At 45.5% G+C, this 23,026-nt stretch overlaps 1 protein-coding gene across 2 annotated transcripts in view; it reads right to left on the bottom strand.

The window, feature by feature from the left end:
• EEA1 (early endosome antigen 1) overlaps positions 1-18,784 on the bottom strand; it is a 117,620-nt gene extending 98,836 nt beyond the window's left edge. Inside the window, exons 1-2 of one of the 2 annotated variants that reach the window (XM_061639579.1) lie at positions 18,590-18,784; positions 8,942-9,034 (exon numbers count right to left, since the gene is read on the bottom strand). In XM_061639579.1, coding sequence (XP_061495563.1) covers positions 8,942-9,034; positions 18,590-18,613 — 117 coding nt within the window. In that variant the 5' untranslated portion in view covers positions 18,614-18,784. The remainder of the gene's footprint in view (positions 1-8,941; positions 9,035-18,589) is intronic. The other variant, XM_061639580.1, reaches the window with a different exon arrangement.
• Between the last annotated feature and the right edge of the window lie 4,242 nt (positions 18,785-23,026).

The raw sequence follows: 23,026 nt of genomic DNA, 5'->3' as shown, positions 1-23,026 counted from the left end.
GATGGTCGCCTTGACGCTAAAATAGTGTGTATGACCCCTTGAGAAAGACCAGCAGTATTCAACTGTGTCCGCTCAAAAGCCAGGCTGTCAGGCTGAGCCAGTTCGGGTCCGGATGCCAAACTGGACCTTGGGAGAGAACATCCGGCCTGATTGGGAGGGTCCAAGGATCCGCCATTGACATCGAGAGGAGGTCCGAGAACCAGGGTCTGCGAGGCCAATAAGGTGCTATGAGTAAAATCCGTGTCTGTTCGAGTCGGAGTTTTGTCAATGTCCTGCCTATGAGGGATATAGGCGGGAAGGCATACAGGAGCCCGTCTGGCCATGGTGTCGTCAGAGCATCCACTGCTTCCGCCATTGGCTCTAGGTACCTTGAGAAGTAACGAGGCAGTCGGCAGTTGTGGCTGGAGGCGAAGAGATCCAGCGAGAGAGGGCCGAACCGCCGATGAAGGAGAGAGAACACAGCCGGATGAAGCTTCCATTCTCCCGGATGGACCTTTTGCCTGCTGAGCCAATCGGCCGTAACGTTTAGAGTTCCGCTGAGGTGTTCTGCTCGTAATGACAGGAGGTGGAACTCGGCCCAGTCGAAGATTCGTGTCGTTTCCTCCTGCAGAGCCCTGGACCTTATGCCCCCCTGTCTGTTGATGTGAGATTTCACACAAACATTGTCCGTCCGAATGAGGACATGTTGTAGAGCGAATAGTGGCTGGAAGTGTCTCAGAGCCAGATGAGCAGCTCTGAGCTCCAGCCAGTTGATGTTGTGACTTAGGTCCTGGGTTGACCACACGCCTTGGACAAAGGTGGAGTTGCAATGGGCTCCCCAGCCGGACAGACTGGCATCCGTGGTGATTAGGACTCTGGTTGGGTCCCGAAACGGTGTCCCCTTGGTGAGGGAAGTTGTGGATACCCACCAGCGGAATGATTGCTTCAGAGATTGGCCCAGCGGAATTACGCGATGGTTGGACCTGGAGATGTCCGCTTGAAAAGGTAGGAGAGCCCATTGTAAAGGTCTGGAATGATGTCGGGCCCACGGAACGATGTGGATGGAGGAGATCATTGCCCCGAGAAACTGGGCCAGAAACATGACATCTGCTGTGGGGCGATGTAGAAGTAAGGTTGCCATGGCTGTGATGGAAGCAATACGGTCTGGGGATAGAAAGAACATGGCTAGGGATGTGTCCAGTATTGCTCCTAAGTGCTGGAGGCGCTGAGTTGGTTGTAGATGACTTTTTTCGGCATTGATCAGCCAGCCGTGAGAGTGTAGTGCCTCTAGGGTGAACTGGATCTGCCTGTTGGCCAAGTCCCGGGAGCCTGCTCGGAGGAGGAGGTCGTCGAGATAAGCATAAATATGGACCCCCTGGAGGCGGAGATACGCCAGCATGGTGGCCATCACTTTGGTGAAGACTCGGGGGGCCGAGGAGAGGCCGAATGGAAGGGCCCGGTATTGAAAATGGAGGTGGCCTAGTGCAAATCTCAGGAACCGTCTGTGACCCGGGCAAATTGGGATGTGTAAGTAAGCGTCCTTCAGGTCGATGGATGCGATAAAGTCCCCTTGTTGTAGAGCCTCTACAATAGACACCAGAGATTCCATCTTGAAGTGGCAGTACTTGACGAAGCGGTTCAGGCCCTTGAGGTCTAAGACCGCCCTCCATGAGGAGTCTCGCTTGGGAACCGTAAAGAGGACAGAGTACACGCCTTGTAGCCGTTCGGATGGAGGAACAGGCTCTATAGCGGCTATCTCTAGTAGATGTCGTAGGGCGTCCTGCATGACCTTTTTGCGTGCCCTGGAGACGGGGGAGATGCAAAATTTGTCCGATGGTGTCCGCCAAAATTCTATATTGTAGCCCTGGGTGAAGAGAAGTCTGACCCAGGAGATGTTTGTCAAGTTTAGCCAGATGCTGGAGAAGAAGGAGAGTCTGCCTCCAATGGGGATGGAGTCAGAACTGCCTGCGCTGACGGGTTCCTCTGCCATATGCCTGCCTGCTCTGGTATTGGCCCCTGTATTGTGAGCGTTGTCTGGGCCAGGGTGCCTTGGAGGGACGGAAATTTGTAGGCCTGGTATCCCGTCCTCGTCCACCAGGTCGTCCTCTCCGAAAGGGTTGGAAGGAACGGTAAGGGGTAAACCGTTGCACGGGTCTGCGGTCGTCTCTTTTGGCCGTAGCTAGTGCAGGTTTACGATTGTCCTTGGGGTCGACAAGGACTGCTTTGAGTGCGTCCTCGCCGAAGAGCATAGATCCCGAGCATGGAGCTAAGGATAAGTTGGTTCTGGCAGTCGAATCGGAATTGGAGCCATAGGGTACGACGAGCTACAATTTTGGCCGCAAGGGCGCGTGCACCGTGATGGGAAGCGTCTAACGTGGCGTCGGCCACAAAGGCAGCAGCCTTGTGTATCTTGAGGATACATTTCCTTAGTTTGGCGGGATCCGGGTTGGGGTCATCAAGGAGATCCTCTAACCACATCATGGAAGCCCGTGAGAAGATAGAGGCGGTAGAAGAGGCCCGGATGGAGTGAGCGGAAGCCTCATGGATCTTACGGAAGACAAAGTCAAGCCTCCTCTCATAGGGGTCCTTGAACAGTGATTCGCCTTCCTTTGGGAGGAGAGACCGGGATACAAGATTGGAAATAGGTTGGTCCACCCCTGGGGCCTTCAGAAAGGACATGAATTCCGGGTCAAGGGTATAGAGCTTGTTGGCTAAGGATGAGGAAGACGTGGACGAAGGGGACGGGCCCATTCTTCTCTGGTCAGTTTTTTAATGGGGTCTGGTACGGGAATGAAGTGCTGCACTGATCTGGGGGACTTGAGAACTCTGGCACCCTTGACAGGAGGGACAACCGGTTGTACAAGTTCTGGTTGAATGCCAAGAGTGTCCATGACTCTACGTGACAGATGAGAGAAATCCACTGGGTCAAATAGGCGATAGGAGATCTCCTCCTCCTGGTCAGATTCCCCACTCCATTCATCCAGGTCAGTCTGAAAAACGTTCATGTAGTCATCAGTCTGAGATTGCTCTACGTCCAGTCTACCCCTGACCACCTCATATGGGTTAGGAGAGGGTAGCGGAGCATCAGTATTGTCACCAGGGTGTCTCGCAGAGCTGGGCTGTCGCGAGGTTCCGGGCTGAGAAGACAAATGTAGAGAAGGCTGGGGTTGGGATAGGCACCCCAGCAGCTCTCGTAGTTGTTGCAGGAAGACAGGGGTCAACTGTATCCCTGGGAGAGTGGAAGACGGTAGCGCCTGTTCCTGAAGAGGAATTTGAGGCTGCCCAGGCGGAGTTTGAGGAGCTTGACTGGGGAATCCTTCAAACTCTTCCTCTGATGACTCAGAAGGAGACTGGAAAAGTGCAGGAACGGCTGCATGGCGAGGTTTCTCTGGAAGCGAGGGTGATACGTAGCATGCCTTCTTGGGCGCCCAGCGACCAGACAGGTGTTTAGTCTTTGCTTTTGCCTTGGCGTGTTTATGTTTAGCTGGCTGGCGTGGTGATGGACGGCCTGCTTCAGGGGATACTGTCACCTCAGGGTTCAAATCCGCCATGTCAATCTCTGAATGAACGCCCACAATGGGGAAGGAGCGGTAACAGAGCTAAGGTAGAAATAGTATAGGACAGACTAGAGACAGTATGACAGGAGTAAGTACGCCCAGCACCAGGAAAATAACAACTCGGGTAAGGTTGGCGCCAAGCTAAGTACACGCACACAATGGGGAAGGTGCGAGACCACTAGTTACGCTGCCACTTTGGCCACGAGCAAAGTCCACACACACAATGGGGAAGGTGCGAGACCGCTAGTTACACTGCCAGAAAAGATAAGCCTTATTTAACAATCGCAGTGTGGCCAGGGCTAGATACACGCACTCAATGGGGAAGGTGCGGTACCGCCAAGGTGCACAGACTAATAATGCGCCGCCGAAGGTGGAGCATAAGTCAATTGGATGTGCACCTACAAATATACACACACACAATGGGGAAGGTGTGGTATAACGGAGCTACTGGAGGTGCACCTACAAATATACACACACACAATGGGGAAGGTGTGGTATAACAGGGCTACTTGATGTATCTGAAGGAAATACTGATTAGGTGAATATAAGTTTGTTAACAGGAGACTACACAAGTCCCACAACAGGGCTACTTGATGTGTCTGAGGGAAATACTGATTAGGTGAATATATTAGGTGAGTATATGTTTGTTAACAAGAGACTACACAAGTCCCACAAGTGAGAAAAGTATTAGAAAAGAAAAAAGCGGCAAAAAACAAAACAAAATGGCGGCCGCGATATCGGAGCCTCTCACTAAGGCCCTAGAAGGGTTTGAAAACGGCCAGGAGCCAGCTGGAAGGATATGCCACCGGAGGGTGCCAAAAAACAGGCGAGAGAGGCGATATCAGTAAGCCTAATTAAGCCCAAGCCGGGCTGAATGAACAGCCGGGCTGAGGGGCCTCTGTAAAAGAATTGAATAAATAAGTAACAATGGCAGCTGCAATATCGGGGTTGGCGGGAAAACAGGAGCGCTACCTTCAGTAATCCCTGAGGGAGGAAACGGGCGGGGTGTCTATGAGGGAGCTACCGCCGCAAGCTTCCCTATGTAGAGGCTGAATTACAGAAGGAAATAAGGAGGGGGACCGCAGCCGCGGAACCCCCGCTAGACGATAAAACAGCAACCACTGCTGTTGGAACCTCAGAAGACTGAATTAGAAACGGAAAAAATGAGGGAGGGGACTGCAGCCGCGGAGCCCCTGCAAAAACGAGAGAGCAGCAGCCACTGCTGTTGGAGGCTCAGAAGGTTGAATAACAAATGGAAAAAAGGGGGGGGACCGCAGCTGCGGAGCCCCTGCTAAACGGGAAAGCAGCAGCTGCTGCTGGTGGAGCCTCAGGGGAAACCCCGAAGAAATAAAGAGGTAAAGCGATAAGGAGGAGAGTTGAAAATAAAGACTTAGCTACGCTCTGTCTAAATTCCGATCTGCCTCGGACGAAGGCAAGAATGAAGACTGGAGTGGGAGGGGCTCGAGCCCCAGGTTTTAACTCTAGTGCATTCTTGCATTCGGACGCTAGATGGCAGTACTACCCAATCTGATGGCAGGCTACCTGTGGAAAATGTAGGAAGCAATGAACTAAGGTACACTTCAATATGTAAAGCTTTTTGCTTTCTTGTTCAAATATGCTTTATTCTAATAATCATTCTGTAAAACAGTACAAAATAAAAAGTCACTTCCAAAACTGATCTTATTGGCCTAAGATAAAAGTATATGACTGTTAAAACAATGTGCATATGACTTTAGATAACTGTAAATATCCAAGGAGCACTAGATTTTATTATCTTGTGTCCAGATTTTTAATGTTTATTGTATCTGTATGCTTTTGTACGTCGCCCAGAGTGGCTGGATAGCCAGCCAGATGGGCGACTAAGAAATTCAATAAATAAATATAGCTCATTGGCTAGTTTTCTGTTCCTCACCCTGTGCCCAGTCAGTGTCTACATATTTTTTTTCTTACACACATGTAAGAAAAGTCTTCAGTCCAAGCCTAAATGTGTCCTCATGTGTATTCATAGTATCATGAAGAAACATAGTAGCTAAGATTTTGGCATCATGGTAGGCACTGGATTTGAACACAACAAATGCAGTGGCAGGAATATTATTGGTCTATTTAACCGTTCAACTGAACTATATATGTATGTGTGTCACACACACACATTTTGCATATATGGCTAGGCTGCAATCCAACATGCACTTACCTGGAGGAAGTCCAATTTAACCAAATGGACCTTACTTCTGAGAACACATGTAATGGATTGCAACCTGTTTCATTGATTTCAATGGGTCTACTCTGACTAAGTCTAGATCCAACCCATAGTATCTAAAACATGAGCTAGCTAAAAGAATGTGGTAGGAACTACCCAAATGATAAGCCTGAGACTTGGGCATTATTAAGAAAAACTTACCCTGTATCATTTTCACCTTTTGCTGAACAATTCCCTCCCAGGCAATTAATTGTCATATCAATAACCAGTATTTGAAAGAACACATTTTCAAATATTGCACTATATTCCTAGAAGAATTAATTACTAGATTAAGTTTGTAAAAGAAACATATTATGCATATGAATTAATCAATGACATGGGAAATCCAAATGGGCTGTATCAAGGATAATGAACACCCTCCAGATGTTGCTGGACTCCATCAACCCAAGCTAGCACAGCTAATGGTCAGGTATGATGGGAGCTGGAGTTCAGCAACATCTGGAGGGCCACATGTTTCCATTCCTTAACTATATGAATCTTACCTTTGAGATTTAACAAATAATAGAATAGGACACATGCCAAATTCACAAACTTTAAGTTCAACAGATGTACCATGATGTGCAACTCATACTGAAATGAACAAGAGATGCACAAGGGACCTGCTCTTGCATGAAACCCATTTGTTTTGGTGTGGCCAGCAGAGAAAAAGTTCTCCAGTAACATACAGCACCTTATGCGCAAAAAAATGCATTAAATGGTGTCTTAAAGCACAGACAATGCAATGGAATTTTCCCAAAACAAACCTAGACCTTATTGTATTTATTTATTTATTTAAAATATTTCTATCCTGCCCTTCTACGCCACAATGAGGCACTCAAGGAGACTCACAGTGCAATCATACACAATAAATAAAAATACAATAAAACATTAAAATAGATAAAAATACATAAAATATGGTTAACAATTCAACGGGAGTGATATTCAAAGGGGATTAAAGAGGAAAACTTGAAAGGGGAAAAATAAGTTTCAGGCTATACCTTCAGTCATGTTCTAAAGCAAAGAAAACTTGCTCTTGAGTACCAATTATTTTCTTCTTTTTGATCCAACATTGAAATGTGAGAAGTCTTAAGCAAAACTTGCTGCAAGTGTGCAATCAAATAAACGTACCCTCAACTTCACAAGATTATTTCTTTCCAAATGTAGCTTAACCAGCCATAGTGACCATAAACGACACAGTAAGTAAGAAAGGATTTTCCAACATGCTAAAATGTGCAATGAACACAACTACAGCAACATGTAATTACATCACAACTTGGTTTGGTATTTCATTATTACAAATCAATCATGCTTTATAAAATCACAGTTTGGTTTCTTTCCTACAGCAAATAAGTATGAGCGAACCAGACAGATGAAGTGTTTGTAATCTTTAAGACAGTTTTGTTCTCTTCTCTATCCATGGCTAATACAGGTATGGCTGTGCAAGCAGGCTGCTTAAAATGTTTAAGGGCTAGTAACACCTGTTGACATATTTGAAAGATTGCTGTCAATGCTCCCTAATGTTAGTCACAATTTTTAGAACAAAGCTTCTCCCCAAACAATACTATCCCATAGATCATTATGGATGTCTCTATATTATGCGCCTCTTACTTCAATACCACACTCGAAAGTACCCCTGTTTTGTTCTACAAACCTAACAAAAAAAGGATCACTCATATTCATTATTCATGCATGGCAACATCCAGACTAGATTAATGTAATATGCTCTGTGTTGGGCTGCCTTTAAGATAGCTTGAAAAATTCAACTGGCACAAAATGTGGCTGCCTGGATATAAATGGGGGCCAGGCGGTTGGAACATACAACACCGATATTGTATCAGTTCTGCTGGTTGCTGGAGTGTTTCCATGCCCAATTCAAACTGCTGGTGTTAAACTTTAAAGCCCTTAACTGCGGTCAGAAGGACCGCCTGTATCCATATGAACCTGTTTGTGCCTTGATCTACCTCAGTGGCCCTGCTCATAGACCCGCCAGCAAAATCAATTAAGCCGGCAGGTACAAAGGCAATGCTTTCTCAGTGGTCCCCCCTCCCCCAGTTTATGGAATTCTCTTCCTACTGAACTATGTATGACCCCTGTACAACAGGCATTTAAATTCTTAGTGTTTTTTGATGTTACTAATTTGAAGCTGTTTTAAAATATTTTAAACTCGTGTTTTAGAGAATGATACTGGCATGTGTATTATTTTTAGGATGTTGTTTTAACACCATTTTAAAATTATTTCAGTATTATACTTTCTATGTCTGCTGCCTTGGGAGGGCTATGTCCTGAAACAAAGCCAAAAAAAGCTTAAAATACATAATAAAAATACATGCTACATAAATTATGTTCAGAAGAGATATCTATAGTGACATGAAAAATGTTTAAATTTTCTGAGATACAAAAATGGATATCTTATTTTAGTTAATTTATACCACATATTTGCTGTGCCAGCAAATATATACAAATATGAGAAGGACCAAACACAACACAAAACAACATTTTACGCAATACTGCAAGATATTACAACTTCACTGCAATTATACCAGCTGAAGTAAGTAGGACTGGAGAGTAAACACCCCAAGGCAACATTTTCAAAGAGGTTGGATCCAAGGTCTAAAACACTCTAGGGCTAAATACAACTCACCTTTCTGCCAGGTTGGGGAGAGTTGGGTACCATGGACCCCCAGCTGAGCTGGCATGCTCCCAGTGCTGCTGGCCTCTGGCGACAGCAGTCCTCCTCCATGGCAGCACCAGGGGTCCACCGGGACTGCCAGTACAGCGGACAGAGGGCCAACAGAAGCCAGTGGAAGCCCCAAAAATGTGGCATTCCAGGGGTGGAGCCACAGGGGAGGACTTATGTGAGATCCTCCTTGCATTTGGGGCCCTCTCCTAGCTCCCTATTTGTCCGTAAACTCCACCGGCCAAAGGCTCATTCAGTTAAAACATTTTAATGGGCGTCTACATGGAGCGCCTGTTCATGGAAGTCAGCGCTTCCAGTCGGATTGTGCGCGTGGATCCTAACAGAGCCAGCGTTCAGCCAGGGCAGTGGCTCCCGAGTGGGAGGAAGATCCTGCAGAGCTTTCCGCCGGCTCCTCCTCCACTGGCCCCCACTCCACCGGCTCCCCAGCTTTTGAATTGCTCTGCCAGTTCATGTATTATTGTAATACAGTACCTCCGAAGAGCTCTCATTGTTGACATCCACTGCATTTCCAGGGACTGCAGATGAATCGGAGTCAGAACTCTGAGACCCAACTCTGCCCGGAGTCTGAAAAATGAACACATTTAATGTATTACATTCGCTTAATTTGTAGCAAGAAATTGTTAGATTACAAATCAATCATGTTTTACAAAATCTTCAAAAATAGATTCACTTACATGTGTGGCAAATATTTTTCTTTTTAATTCCCTGTTGTAGAGCAGTGGGAAGTTACACTACTGCCTCTGCCAATATACAAATGTTTAGGGAGGGCAGGAGTTTTAGGGGTACAGCAGCAAGCACACAGGCAATGCTAGTCCCCACAGCATCATCTATTTGTAACTACTCTGGATATTTTTAAAGTAGACAGACCACCAAGAAATGTTTAAATATTTTTTAAAAAATAGCCATTAAAATACAAAACATCTCATAGTACAGCCATGTCACACCCTCACATGGCACAGATTCTGACCAGGCAAAATTGGCATCTACATTACCATTAATATCACATTTGCCTCTATGAGTGCAGGCACCTTAAGGAACGGTTGGGGCTACTTACAAGTAGGAAACAGCCCGTTTGAACGATCCTTTAATACTCAGGTCTTACAGAAAAAAAGGAAAATAAATTAGGCCTTTAGGTAAGGTAAAAAAAAATACTTTTCTGAGCACAAAATGTAAACATTCATTTTTATTTAGTAGAATATGCAACCAGAACTGTCATTATCCAAGGAATTCTTTAGGCTCCAAGATGTGTGCACATGTATGTTCAAAGACACATGTATGTTCCAGGCTCTGCATATTTCCCACAGGAAACACCAGTATAATATTGGAGCTGAGCTTGCCATTTAAAGTGCAGATCTCCCCTGAAATATAATTTAAAGAAAACACTGGCCTTTTGCACATATGTTACAGATGAAATACATTTAGTGGTACTTTAAAAAAATTAATTTTGCTGAACAGCTGGCAATTTTTACGGTCTAGTGAATGCATGGATCTTCTACCTGTCCTTTTCCAGATTGAAGTTACTATGGCAGATAGTTTTTTGAAAGTTGATAGGCATATAAATTTAAATGGACATAGTTACTTCATAAATTAAAGCTGATGTGCTCAACAATAATATACACAGCGCTTATTTGATATTTTGAAAAATTCCACTTGCAAATAAAGAAACAACAAGATGACCATAGTGCTACCTTTCTGAACCAAGGGCCACATTCAAGATTGGCCACCCTCTGAGGAATATATGTCAAGAATGGCACAACAGCCGTCACGGCCAAAGATTTTTCTCTTATCTGCTTTTTTCACTGTCCAATTTTCACATCCATACATAGAGATCGGGAATACCATGGTCTGAATGATCCTGACTTTAGTGTTCAGTGACACATCTTTGCATTTGAGGACCTTTTCTAGTTCTCTCATAGCTGCCCTCCCCAGTCCTAGCCTTCTTCTGATTTCTTGACTATTGTCTCCATTTTGGTTAATGACTATGCCAAGGTATCGATAGTCCTTGACAAGTCCAATGTCCTTGTTGTCAGCTTTAAAGTTACTTTAGTCATACTCACACACAGACAGACAGACAGGTACATACCTCTCTCTCTCCCACCCCCACCATCAAAGCACTTGCTGAGGCGAGAGGTTTAAACCCCTCCTACCCTGTTGATAAGATCCTCTGTGGCGCAGAGTGGTAAGCGGCGGTAACGCAGCTGAATCTCTGCTCACGGCCGGAGTTCGATTCCAAGGGAAGGAGGAAGTTGAATCTCCGGTAAAAGGGATCGAGGTCCACTCAGCCTTCCATCCATCCGTGGTCAGTAAAATGAGTACCCGGCATATGCTGGGGGGTAAAGAAAGGCCGGGGAAGGAACTGGCAATCCCACCCCATATATACCGTCTGCCTAGTAAACGTCACAAGATGTCACCCTAAGAGTCGGAAACGACTCGCACTATAAGTGCGGGGAGACCTTTACCTTTTTACCCTGTTGATATAATGAGGCAATTTCTCCTATTACAGCACTGAACCAGAAGGCAAGGTTGAAACCTTTCCACACAGCCCTGCACTGCATGGAGATTCAAATCACCTCAAGGCAGCACTGGGCTGAGAGGAGACGTTTATTTTATTTATTTATTTATTTATTTTTATTATTAAATTTATATACCGCCCGACTAGCAATAGCTCTCTGGGCGGTGAACATAAAATAGTATAAAAATACAATGAATAACAAAATAATATTAAAATACAATCAACAATACAATAAACATTATTAAAATTAGATCAATGTAACTTAAAATGCTTCAGAGAATAGGAAGGTTTTGACCTGGCGCCGGAAGGAAAGCAGAGTCGGCGCCAGGCGTACTTCCTCAGGGAGACTGTTCCATAGTTCGGGGGCCACCACTGAGAAGGCCCTAGATCTTGTCATCACCCTCCGGGCCTCCCTGTGAGTTGGAACCCGGAGGAGGGCCTTCGTAGCAGAACGTAGTGCACGGGCCGGTTCATATCGGAAGAGGCGTTCCGCAAGGTATCGTGGTCCCGCACCGTATAAGGCTTTATAGGTTAATACCAACACTTTGAATCTAGCCCGGAAACATATTGGCAACCAGTGCAAGCTGGCCAGAACAGGTGTTATATGCTCGGACCGCTTGGTCCTTGTCAGCAATCTGGCCGCCGCATTTTGCACTAGTTGTAGCTTCCGAACTGTCTTCAAAGGTAGCCCTACGTAAAGCGCATTACAGTAATCCAAACGTGAGGTTACCAGAGCATGTACCACTGATGTAAGGTCCTCTTTACTCAAATAGGGACGTAGCTGGGCTACCAACCGAAGTTGGTAAAACGCATTCCTAACCACCGAGGCTACTTGAGCCTCAAGTGAGAGGGAAGAGTCTAAAAAGACTCCCAGACTACGAACCCGGTCCTTTAGGGGGAGTGTAACCCCGTCCAGGACAGGGTATATATCCACCATCCGATCAGAGAAACCTTGCTTCTCACCCTAGTGCTGCGGCAGGGTGATTTCTCCCCATCTGCTTACCTTTCAAAGGTGCCTCTTTTTCCTGTAGCTCAGCACTATTGTTAGGAAGATCTTACTGATCAAGAAAATAAGTGCTCCTTCCGGTTTCCTGACCAGCAAGACCTCCTAGCAATGGAACTGCACCCCAGGGAGAAGAGCTGGACAAGGGCTGGCAGGCAGCTGGTAGCAGCTTGGCAGGCTGCATCCAGCCTAAGAGTTCACTACCCCTATCTTTGAGAATCAGAGGATGCACATACTTCTACAAAGGATACATTTTCTGTTCTTATTTGACGTGTTTATACATATATAGTAGGAAATTACCTGGGAAGTCATAAGTAGATAAGAAAACAGCTGCAAAATATACCAATTTTGCAGAAATTGAGTCAAACAATGAGGCACCAACCTTAGGAAATCAGACTCTTAATAACAAAGAGATACTCTAACACATGTTGAGGTCTCACAAAATCCACAATAAAAACACTTCTTCCTTATTTCTCATTAATACTCAAAGAGTTCCTTCATCAAAAAGAACTAAACTAATTACCAGCAAACTACATGAAAAGATTTCAAACTCCATTCACAAGCCTTCAAAATGGATATCAGATACCTAGCTGCAGTTTTCACCACATGATTTAAGTTCTTCATGACTTTGAAATTATGAGAAAGATATTAAGAAAATGGAGCACTATCTTTCAATGAGCTGAATGACTCAACTCTATTCCGCAAAGCTTAGAGGTGTACACTCAGAATATGTAGGAATTACCTCTGGTCTTCAAGGAGTATATCCACAACTAAAAAGAAAGTCTATATTACAGTACTCTCGTTCCTATCATGTTCATTTTGTTGTCTACATTTAAAGTATCAAGTAAAGGCTACCTACAGGAGAAGACCTTTTGAACAGAAATCAACCCTGCCTCTTCTTATCAATCAATTCATCAGAACAACATATATGGGGGTGAGGAACTTTTTTCAGTCTGAAGGCTGCATTCTCTCATGGGCAATCTGTTAGGGGATTCATGCCAATAATGGGTGGGAAACAAACATGACTCTTATCTTGTACAGTAGGCTACAGTCCAGGCATGTACAAGTCAGAGGTTTCTATACATACAACTTTCCATCCAGGCAAGCAAGAGGTATTATTACAGTTCAAGGAGACATGCCAGCTAGGCAAAAAGAAGGGGGGGTAACAAGGCCAGTGAAGAGTGTGGCCTAGGGAGAGTCCTGAGGGGCAAATAGAGAGGCCTAAAGGACCTCATTTGGCCCCTGCACATGACAGTCCCCACCCCTGGTATATACGAACATAGGAAATTGTACAAGCTAGACCACTGGTTCCCAACCTGGGGGCCGTGACATAAACCAGAGGGGGCTACGAACAATAAATTATTTATTTATTTGTTTATTTATTTATTTTAAAGTCTTCATTCCCTGGATGCTTTCTGCTCCCCATTGCCTCTGCAAAAGACACCTCCCCCTTGCTCCAAACGAGAGGGGAGAACTTTGCTGAAGCGCCAGAGCGTCTTGCAGCTGAGCCGAGCACAGGCATCTGCCTATACCACACATGGCAGATGCCAAAGGCAGCTGAGGATGGTGCTAACAGGAAGAAGAGGGGATTACAATCACGACTCCCATCTCCTCGCACTGCTGCTGCTGCTGCTTACGCCCTTACTCAGAATGAGAGGAGAGGGCTTTTCATGAAGCAAAAAGAAACAAGGCTGCAAGGAAAGACTGCTTTCCCTCTTCCTTCCTGGCAGCCAATGTGCCTGCCTTTCTTGACTCCTGCTTTGCTGCCATCTCCTTTTAAAAATTATTCTTATTTGTGAGGCTGCCCAGAGCTCGCCTTCAGCCCAGATGGAGCCAAAGAGCAGTGAGGAAGCTCAGGACTTGCTCGCCCCCCATCACTGAGGCTAGGGGTGTGTGCCAGTGTCCCCCCTTTCTTCCATCTACATTCTGCCCCTTCATCTCTCTCCAAGATGCTGCAGCAGTTGAAGGTTCCCCCCTCCCACGTGCCCATGCATGCACACCTGCAGATGCTTGCAGGAGGGGCAGGTGTGTTCGTGTGTGTGCATGCGCTGATCTGTCTTGTGCCCCACTCTCATTCCCCAAGTGCACGCTAACCAAGTCGTCAGTTCTGATGATCATCCCAAGGTCTAAAAGCGCTAACCCCACTCCTCAACCTATCCACCCTTTTGTCTTCACAATCTAGCATCCCCACCACTACCACATTGCTGCTTCTTGATGATTATGATGATTTTTTAAAAGCTCAGCAGGTTGGCTGGGGTCCACACACTGCAGCTGAAATGCATTTATTTATTTAATTATAATTGCATTTATACCCCACCTTTCCTCCAAGTTGCTCATGATGGTGCACATGGTTCCTCCCCTTCCATTTTATCCTTACACCAACCCTGTGAGATAGGCCAGGCTGAGAGACTGTGTCTGGCCCAAGATCATCCAGTGGGCTTCATAGCTGGGTGGGGATTTGAACCTGGATCTTAATCCAACACTGTAAGCCACTGATGTTGGGAGACAGGACTGTACATCTTCAGATTGTCAGGGGGAGGGGGATCCCAATCTGATTGCACCTTTGCATTAAGAAAAGAAAGCAACACCTTCCTGTCTACAGGGAGCTTTTTCTGGAAAGAGATATCTGGAGATGTGATTTTGCCATGCACAATTTTTTTCAATTAAGAGACTAAAATTACAATTAGAATGGAGGGGGGGGTCACAACATTTTTTGAGCTTACAAAGGGGGTCCCGTACTCATAAAGGTTGGGAACCACTGAGCTAGACCATTGATGAATCTAGCTCAGTACTATCCACAGGCTTCAGCTCTCCAAGGTCTAGTAGATATATTTCCAAGAGCTGCTATAAGAGATCCTTTAACTGGAAAAACCAGGGACTAAAGCTGGCATAAACATAACATGAGCTATGGTCTCTCCACAATCTTATTGTGTGATATAACATCTAAAACAGGAAAGGCTCTGAATGCTCTGGATCAGTGTCTAAATGCTGTAGTGGACTGGATGAGGGCCAATAAACTGTGCTTGAATCCTGGGAAGACAGAGGCTCTTTGGTAGGTGGTTTCCATGTCCGGGAGATAGGCAAGTTGCCTGTGCTGGATGAGCAATGCTCTCTCTGAAGGACCAGGTCTGTAGCCTAGGAGTACTCCTGCATTCATCTTTGTTGCTAGAGGCCCATGTATTCTCTGTGGCTAAGAGTGCCTTTCACCAGCTTTGTCTGGTTCATCAGGTACAGCCATTCCTGGACAGGGATAGCCTGACCTCTGTAGTCCATATGTTGGTAACCTCAAGGCTGGATTACTGCAATGCGGTCTATGTGGAGCTACCCTTGGCCCTGGTTTGGAAGCTCCAGCTGGTGCAAAATATGGCAGCCAGACTGCTGATGGGAGCACATGGCCAACAACATGTGACACCACTCTTAAAACATCTGCACTGGTTGCCCATCCACTACCAAGCCAGATTCAAGGTCTGTCATGGCCCCGTCAGAGGACTCCTCAGATGAGGACGACTCAGGAGTAACAGCAGCAGACTCAGGAGCAGCAGACCCAGAAGGAGACATGGAGGAGCCTCCTGAGAATCCAGCTCCTTCTCCTCCTCAGCTACAGAGCACCCCAGATACAGCAGAGGCCCTGCAGCCAGACACAGACAGTGAACAGGATACTCCCCCCTCACTGGCAGAACGTAGACAGCAGAAGGTCAGGCAGAAGAGAGGCAGGCCTGTCTCCTTAAGGCCCAAACGCTGAGGGCTCACACCTGCTGTCAAACCTGCTCCTTATAAGGCACCCCTTGCCTTCAGCTTGTTGCTGACTGCAACGTCAGGCATGGCTCGTGTATACCTAGTTTCCCTGCAGCATCTCTTGGACTGACCCCTTGGCAATTGATCCCGGACCTCTACTGACCTCGCTTCTGGACTTGTGACTTGGCAAGTAAGCTTCAGGCAGGCCTGGCCCTTATCAGGTTCCCTCCTCGTTGGCCTGGCAGATTTACAACCAGTCTGCCGGCTAAGGACTTCCCTTCCCTGCTAACGACCCAGGAATTTCCAACCCCCACTGCTGACTCAGTGCAGAGCTGACAAGGTCCTTATATTAATTCACAAAGCCCTGAACAACTTAGGTCCAGGTTATCTTAAAGACCATCTGGACCCTTATATCCCAGCTCAGTTACTGAGATCATCTATGGGTGCAGCCTTGGTTGTCTCCTGAGCTGTCGAGACTCATTTAACATTGACATAAAACTGAGTCTTCAGTGTTATCAGCCCAGTTCTCTGGAATGTTCTGCCAACAGAGATTCAGCAGGCATCTCCTGTTTTAACTTTTGAGCACCTGCTGAAAACCTTTCTGTTCTGCCAGGCTTATGCAGGCAATTAAGAAGGTATCTTTTTTGTAATAGTTGACCTTTGTTTTTATTGTATTTTTAATGTTTCTTATTGTGTGGTGGTGGTAGTGGTTTTTAACTTGTTGTAAACCATTTTGATGTTTTTAACAAAATAGCGGTATACAAATATATTTATAAATAAGTAAATGTGAACCAAAGGAAATAATTAGAAATATAGTTTCAAATATTAGCAATGACCACAATTAAGATGAGAAGAGCTATAGAAGACAACTGCAAAGTATTTATTGGCTGGACAGGTATTCAGCATTATCTGAATACAAGAGTATTTGTTTCCATTTCCTCTGACTTGAGTTTACAAGTCAACAGAAGAATGAGAAAGTGGGGAAATGGTGCAGTACCAAGATTACTGTGGATATGAGCCTGAGAACTCTCACTATACACATTTCAAGCAGAGATATCACTATTTTGTGCCTTTGATTTGACATGTCCCAGAATCCATGTGTATATCAAAGGTGGTGATAAGCAAAAACAGCAGGGCCAATCCAGAAGGCACACTTAATCTGAAGTAATGATCACAGTTTCATATTATTTGTATGTAATTTCATATTATGGGCCTACACATGAGTGTGAGCTACAAACCATGCCATCTTCACTGCTAGCACTCAAAGAAGGTGATGCATAAATAATCACACAATGCTAGTTGCCTCTACTCTACTTTAAGCACCCTTCAACTTACACAACACAATCATTCTGCCACCAACTTTAACATTCCCCCTATGATTGGGGGGGGGGATAAACATAGACAGATAGAATGTTAAGCCAGTGCTTTTTCATCACATGATATGCAAAAGCTTCCATGTTTTCAGTTGAAGTTATTTTAAAGGAAACTAGGACACAGAGCATGGAGGATGCTGTTGCTTCTGAGGGCTTATTTTAACCAGGGGCTTAATGGTAACTCTAGCCTGGGCAGTACTTACCCAGCATGACAAGTGAGGTGGATGTTCCATCCACTCTGTCCATTAACTGCTACTACTGAAGAACAAAGAATTCAGCAGTATTAGACCTCTTGGCATTCTCCCCATCTTAATTCCTTTTCTCTCCCACAGTACATGGCAATGGCAAACGGCATATGCAGACTCAAATCAGTTGTCGATATCCACACTGCCACTATTTTTCCACCTACTTTTATGTACTTTTATGTGAACAAGCCCTACCCCAGAGAGCTGTGTGTAATATCAGAATATGCACATATATACAATCTAATGTACAATATCTCTTGCAACTTCGCACAGATTTAGGCTGCAATGCAATTCACGTCTACTCAGAAGTAAGCTCTATTGCGTTCAATGGGTCTTACTCCCAGGCAAGTGTGTACTAGATTGCAGCCTTAGATTGCTGTAATATTTAATAGCACAAGCCTTGGAAGAGTCAATGAGTAACGTCTTCCACCCTCAACAGAGACACCTCCCTGTCAGAGAGAGAAACGAGGCATGATTAACCCCGCCAAGTGCTGAGGCCTTCAGAGCCAGGCTACTAAGGCAACTGGAATCAGATCCACAGCAGCAAGGCCAACGCAGTCTGAGCCCCACGGGGAGGGAGATAAAAGATTCCCATTTCCTTCGCAGGCCATTCCTCCCTTCTGCATTTCACCCCTCCTTTTATCTCCCTGGAGCCCAGAACTTCCTGGCTCCCCATCCCCACCCTAGTCTATTCTACTCACCAACCCTCTGACAGAAACGTAAAGTCGCGTCCTTTATGACAACCCCCCGCCCATCCACGCCTCCATGGGAGCTGCCGGGGCCCTCTCTCCCCCTCCCTAAATAGAACCACTCAAGGCCCGTTGTTCCCGGCCCTCCTTATCCCAGTCTCTTCGGCCACTATTCCCTTTCCTATGCCGTGAATGGGCATGGGAAGAAAGGGCCTGTTAACACAAGCAGCCACGGCCTGGAGAGGAGGGGAGTAAGAAAAGCGCGGCTGCTCGTTGGGAAGAGAGGGGAGCCGAGCCGAGAACAAGGGCCGGGAAACAAGCCAGGAAGGCAGGCACCCTTCGTGCTGCTGTTGTGGTGGGGCGTGTATGTGTGTGTGTGAGTGAGTGAGAGAGAGACCCCACGCTGGTGCTGGTGTGTTCATTCGCTGTTGCTGCTGGGCCGACTCCAGGAAGTGCAGCTACCTCCCCATGCTGCTGTTACTGCCGCTCTTGCTGCCCATCGGACAGCCCCAGCGCCGCAGGTGCAGGAACGAAAGAAACGCCCTCCCTGGTGCTTTCTTACCCTCTGTAAAATCCTCCTAAACATTGTGGCAGAGGTCACGTCCCCTCCAGGGTGGCGACTGCGACGGCGACAACTCCGAGCTCACGGCAAGCTCCCGGGAGTCATTTCCAAATCACGGGGCCACTCCAGCCTCGCTCCGCCCGGCCCAACTCGTTCCGTCGCTCCCTGACAGCGGAGGGAGGAGCTGCTGCCAGTACTGGGGCGGGGGGAGGGAGCAGGAGGAGCGCGAGGCGGGGCCGCAGCAGATACCGCCGTCTGTGCGGGTGCGTCGGCTGCCTGTTAAATGGGCGGAGAGTCCTCGACTCACTCTTTCCCCTGCCCCGTAGCGCCTCGTCTGTGACAAGAAAGTGGGGCTGGTTTATGGACTGGGCTTCGGACATAAGGAGATTTCAGGACTTGAACGAGCTCTTCTTCAAAGTCTGGCTTGACGAGGAAAGAATGGATAAAGAGAGCTGAGTAGCCAAAGGAGCGGCGAGCGGCGGATATATTGGCGGCGCTTTCCCTCGGGCACCGGCTCACCGTGCCAGTAACGGCTGTCTTTTCGCCGTCCTCCCCCAACGTAATGTGTGGGAGTTTCTCCTCACATCACCTTCTCTTCACCTTCTGTAATAGAGCTAAATGAGCAAGACTCGCCAGTAAAGAGCGAGCGCCACGATCTGCTTCCAGGACCTAGCCTAGCTAAGGATATGATTTTTAAAAGTGAAGAAAAGTGTGCTTCTAGCCTAGGCCTACGTAGAGTGCACCTTTCCAAGCATGGATGCAGCCACGTCCACAAACATCAGCTGTAATAACAAAACCTTCTGAGGCCTTTTTACTGGTTTCTGTGAATAACAAAAAGTCATTTTAAAGAAAATTGTTATGTGTTTCCATTAAATTAGACCAGTCCTGAGGTAAGAGCCTGTGAATATCAACTTCACTCTTTCCACCGATCACCCGACACTGGCCCACAATGCTCCCACTTAGTCCCAGCGTTTCTCCACACAATAAATTCCTGGGTTACGTGTTCTGGGAGAACTCAATATTTTTTTTCCGTTTAATGTCAGATCGCAATTTCATTTGAGTTATTTACAGTGCAATCACGTTCGTCTACTCAGAAGTAGACAAAATGCCACAAGACTTTGTTTTTAGTCACCACAGGAATCTTGAAAGCTTTGCAAAGCAGTGGTTTTAATGGCCCCTACAGTTAGCAAAGAACTAAGAGTCCTGCTGCACCAGACAAAAGACCTATCTAGTCCAATATCGTTTTTCCCAGAGGGACCAATCAGATGCCCTTCGGAAGTCCACAAACGTTACATGAAAATGTGAAGGAATGAAAGTGTTTCACCAATTGTATATCTTGTTTGAGAGTTGTAAAATGATAGCTTTCTGTTTTAGTTAGAGACAATTCTTCACTGGAAGGTCAAAAGATCACAGGGCGTTCAAAGGTTCAGTCCATAAAACTGACCCTTAAAGGGAAAATGAAATCTCAAGAGAAATCTAACAAAATAGGGGAAATAGAAACGAACTCGGCTGTCCTTTTGATTGGCCAAGAGGTTGGGAATCGGAAGTGGAAATACTGTGGCAGATAATGGTGACCATACTTTGTTGTGCAAAAAATGGGGGGGGGGCTCCCTATTTAGTTTGATTACACAAGTATCTACGTACCTTCTGACAGGAGATGAAATGTCATTATGAGAAAAAGAAATTTAAATATGTGGATATCTTCAGAATGTATATAAATTATAGATACATCTGTATGTGTAATTTTGTTTTGCATGACAAAGTTATATTAGAATATTATTGCAATTTATATTTTAAACAGCAAACCTTTTTCTAAAAAAATTAAGATTTCTGGGTTTGAGGGGCCTGTTAGAACTAGTGAGAGGTCCTGCAGATATCCTATACAGTAGATAGCAGAAAAAAGTCAGAGGGCTGCAGATGATTCAGACTTCAGGAACTAAAGAAGCTGAACAGTGAGGTCTGGAAAGTGCTTTATTGTTAAACATTGGCTTGGATAGGGAAACAGTCTAGACTTGATTTAGCTGAGTGTTATTTTCATCTATTCGTGGTGAACTATTCATACTTTTATTTTTTTATTTTCTAACAAGCTTCAGAATGCACTTTATTCCTGTCTTACAAAAAATCCCTTTAGTAAACGCTAAATTTGTTTTGGTTTATCTTTGCCTGAAGGCTTGCTGTTCACCCCAAGTCAAATTGCCTTACAATACTACACAATAGTACAGAGAATTGACTAGCCTAGTAAGTTCTAGAGGTCAAAGGACTGTTTAGTAGAGACAGCCAGGAAATAAAGATATCCAGCTGGGGGCAGTGACCCAAGACCAAAGAAAGAGAAACTAGGCTGCGTACCTGTCTCCCTCTCACAGTGCAGAATACAGCCCATACTGCCACATACAGCACCAGTGGGGAACCTCTGGTCCACAATTCTAATTAGGCCTGCCAGACCTTCCCATTTGGTCTTGCCAAGCCACACCAACCTATTCCAGACATGATATAGGACAGTGGTTCCAAACCTGGGGGTTAGGACCCCCAGGGAGGTCACAAAATCATCCCAGGGAGATTGCAAAGAGCCAAGAGAAGAATTATTTATTAATTAAAAATATAATTAATGGCTGACCTGTGCACCATCAAGCCTGTAGTGCATGTGGTTTACTTTTATCTCCTTCCTTTCATTTCCTTCAAAATTTGTTAAAAGTTGTTTATATTGCTGTAACCTGCCCTAGGACCTTCTGGTGAAGGGCAGGTAATAAATACAATCATCATCATATTTGTTTTTGTGATGAATAAGTGACATTATTTAACGCTTCATTATGTGTTTTTTCAATTAACAGAGACTAAAATTACAATTAGTATGTGGGGGTTACGAAAATATTTGAGGTTACAAAGGGGGTCCCATACTCATAAAGGTTGGGAACCACTGATATAGGACATCAGGTGTGGAGCAAGTAAAGATGTGGCTCTCTGCTGCCAAAAGTGGGGCTTGCAAGCATCACCAGTCAGCTGATTGGTGGGGACTGAAAAGCTCTGTATCTTTGCCTATGTGATTTGATTTCAAACAGGACAGGCAAAGGAAAATGGGTCACCAGATGTCATTGTTACATAAGGTGACTGACAGGTGGGCAGTCACTATGGCCTCTCATAGTGCCTCTCACCCTGGAGAAACTAGCTCTCTCACACACACAAACACACAAACATAATCTTGTCACAGCACAAGAAGAAGAAGCAGGTGATAAAGGCAAGACAAAAAAAAGCCTGGTCTACACTTGAAGTACAATGAAGTATCAAATTGGAATGCACTTCAGAGTGCTCAGAGCCAGTGTGCTGTAGTGGTTAAGGTGTTGGACTACGACCTGGGAGACCAGGGTTCAAATACCCACACAGCCACAAAGCTCACTGGGTGACCTTGGGCCAGTCACTGCCTCTCGGCCTCAGAGGAAGGCAATGGTAAAAACCCCTCTGAATACAGCTTACCATGAAAACCCTCTTCATAGGGTCGCCATAAGTCGGGATCAATTTGAAGGCAGTCCATTTCCTTTTTTAGAGTGCTAGGAAGGAATCACATTGGCAAAGGGATCAATGCTCAAGTTCAGTCCCTTACATCTCTCGTTGAAAGGATCAGGTGACGTGAAAGATCTGAGACGCTGGACAGCTGCTGCCAGTCAAAATAAGTGATCCTCAGATAGAAACGCAAATAGCTTGAGCTGGTGTAAGAAAGCTTTCTATGCTCCTAGATATGTTGGTTGTATGAATGATCCCCAGTGTGTGTGCACGTGTCCATTTTAACTCCTGCAAATAGAAAACCAACTGGCTAAGGCCTGGGATAGACCCTTTCTCCCTCATGGGCAAATGTTATATTTGCAGGTAGTTCTTGTGTTTGTTTTTTAACATGGGAGAACATTAAAAGATGTGATTCCCCACCTGTAATGTGAAGTGGTACAGCCCATTCTAACACCTTATTCTGTGGCATCTGTAAAGCTGACCAAAGTCTGGGTGTAATCTAAACTACTGTCTGTTATGTAGTTGTCCACTGGATTATCCCACAATGTTCTTTGCTCTCAATGAGGAAACAGAAAGTCAGTCCAATTAAGATAGATAGTACTTATGAGTAGGTAAGCAAATACTCAGCAGCAGTGCAGTATGTTTAGTAAAGCAGGAGAGTGTCTTGTAGTAAAAAGATACTTGTTTCTAGAAGGTTTGTCTGTATAGAGTTTAAAATGTGGACTATAAAGCATGTTTACATTCTTTCCAGTTCAACTACAGTTAGGTTTAGCTAATTTATTTACTCTCTGCTACACTTTATAATGTAGGTTGCAATCTGTAAACATGCATGTACAGTGGGAGGGCTGCATGGTAGGGGCTACATCTGAATGCCTTTGGCATTTGCACAACATGGAACAAAGACAGCAAGGCACTCGCCTGGGACTTCCATTGCACGGCCTG

The sequence above is a fragment of the Rhineura floridana genome, chromosome 8 (genome assembly GCF_030035675.1).
Source record: "Rhineura floridana isolate rRhiFlo1 chromosome 8, rRhiFlo1.hap2, whole genome shotgun sequence".
Lineage (NCBI taxonomy): Eukaryota > Metazoa > Chordata > Lepidosauria > Squamata > Rhineuridae > Rhineura > Rhineura floridana.
The sequence above is the reverse complement of the archived record's forward strand: the minus strand, read 5'-3'. Positions and strand labels throughout refer to the sequence as shown.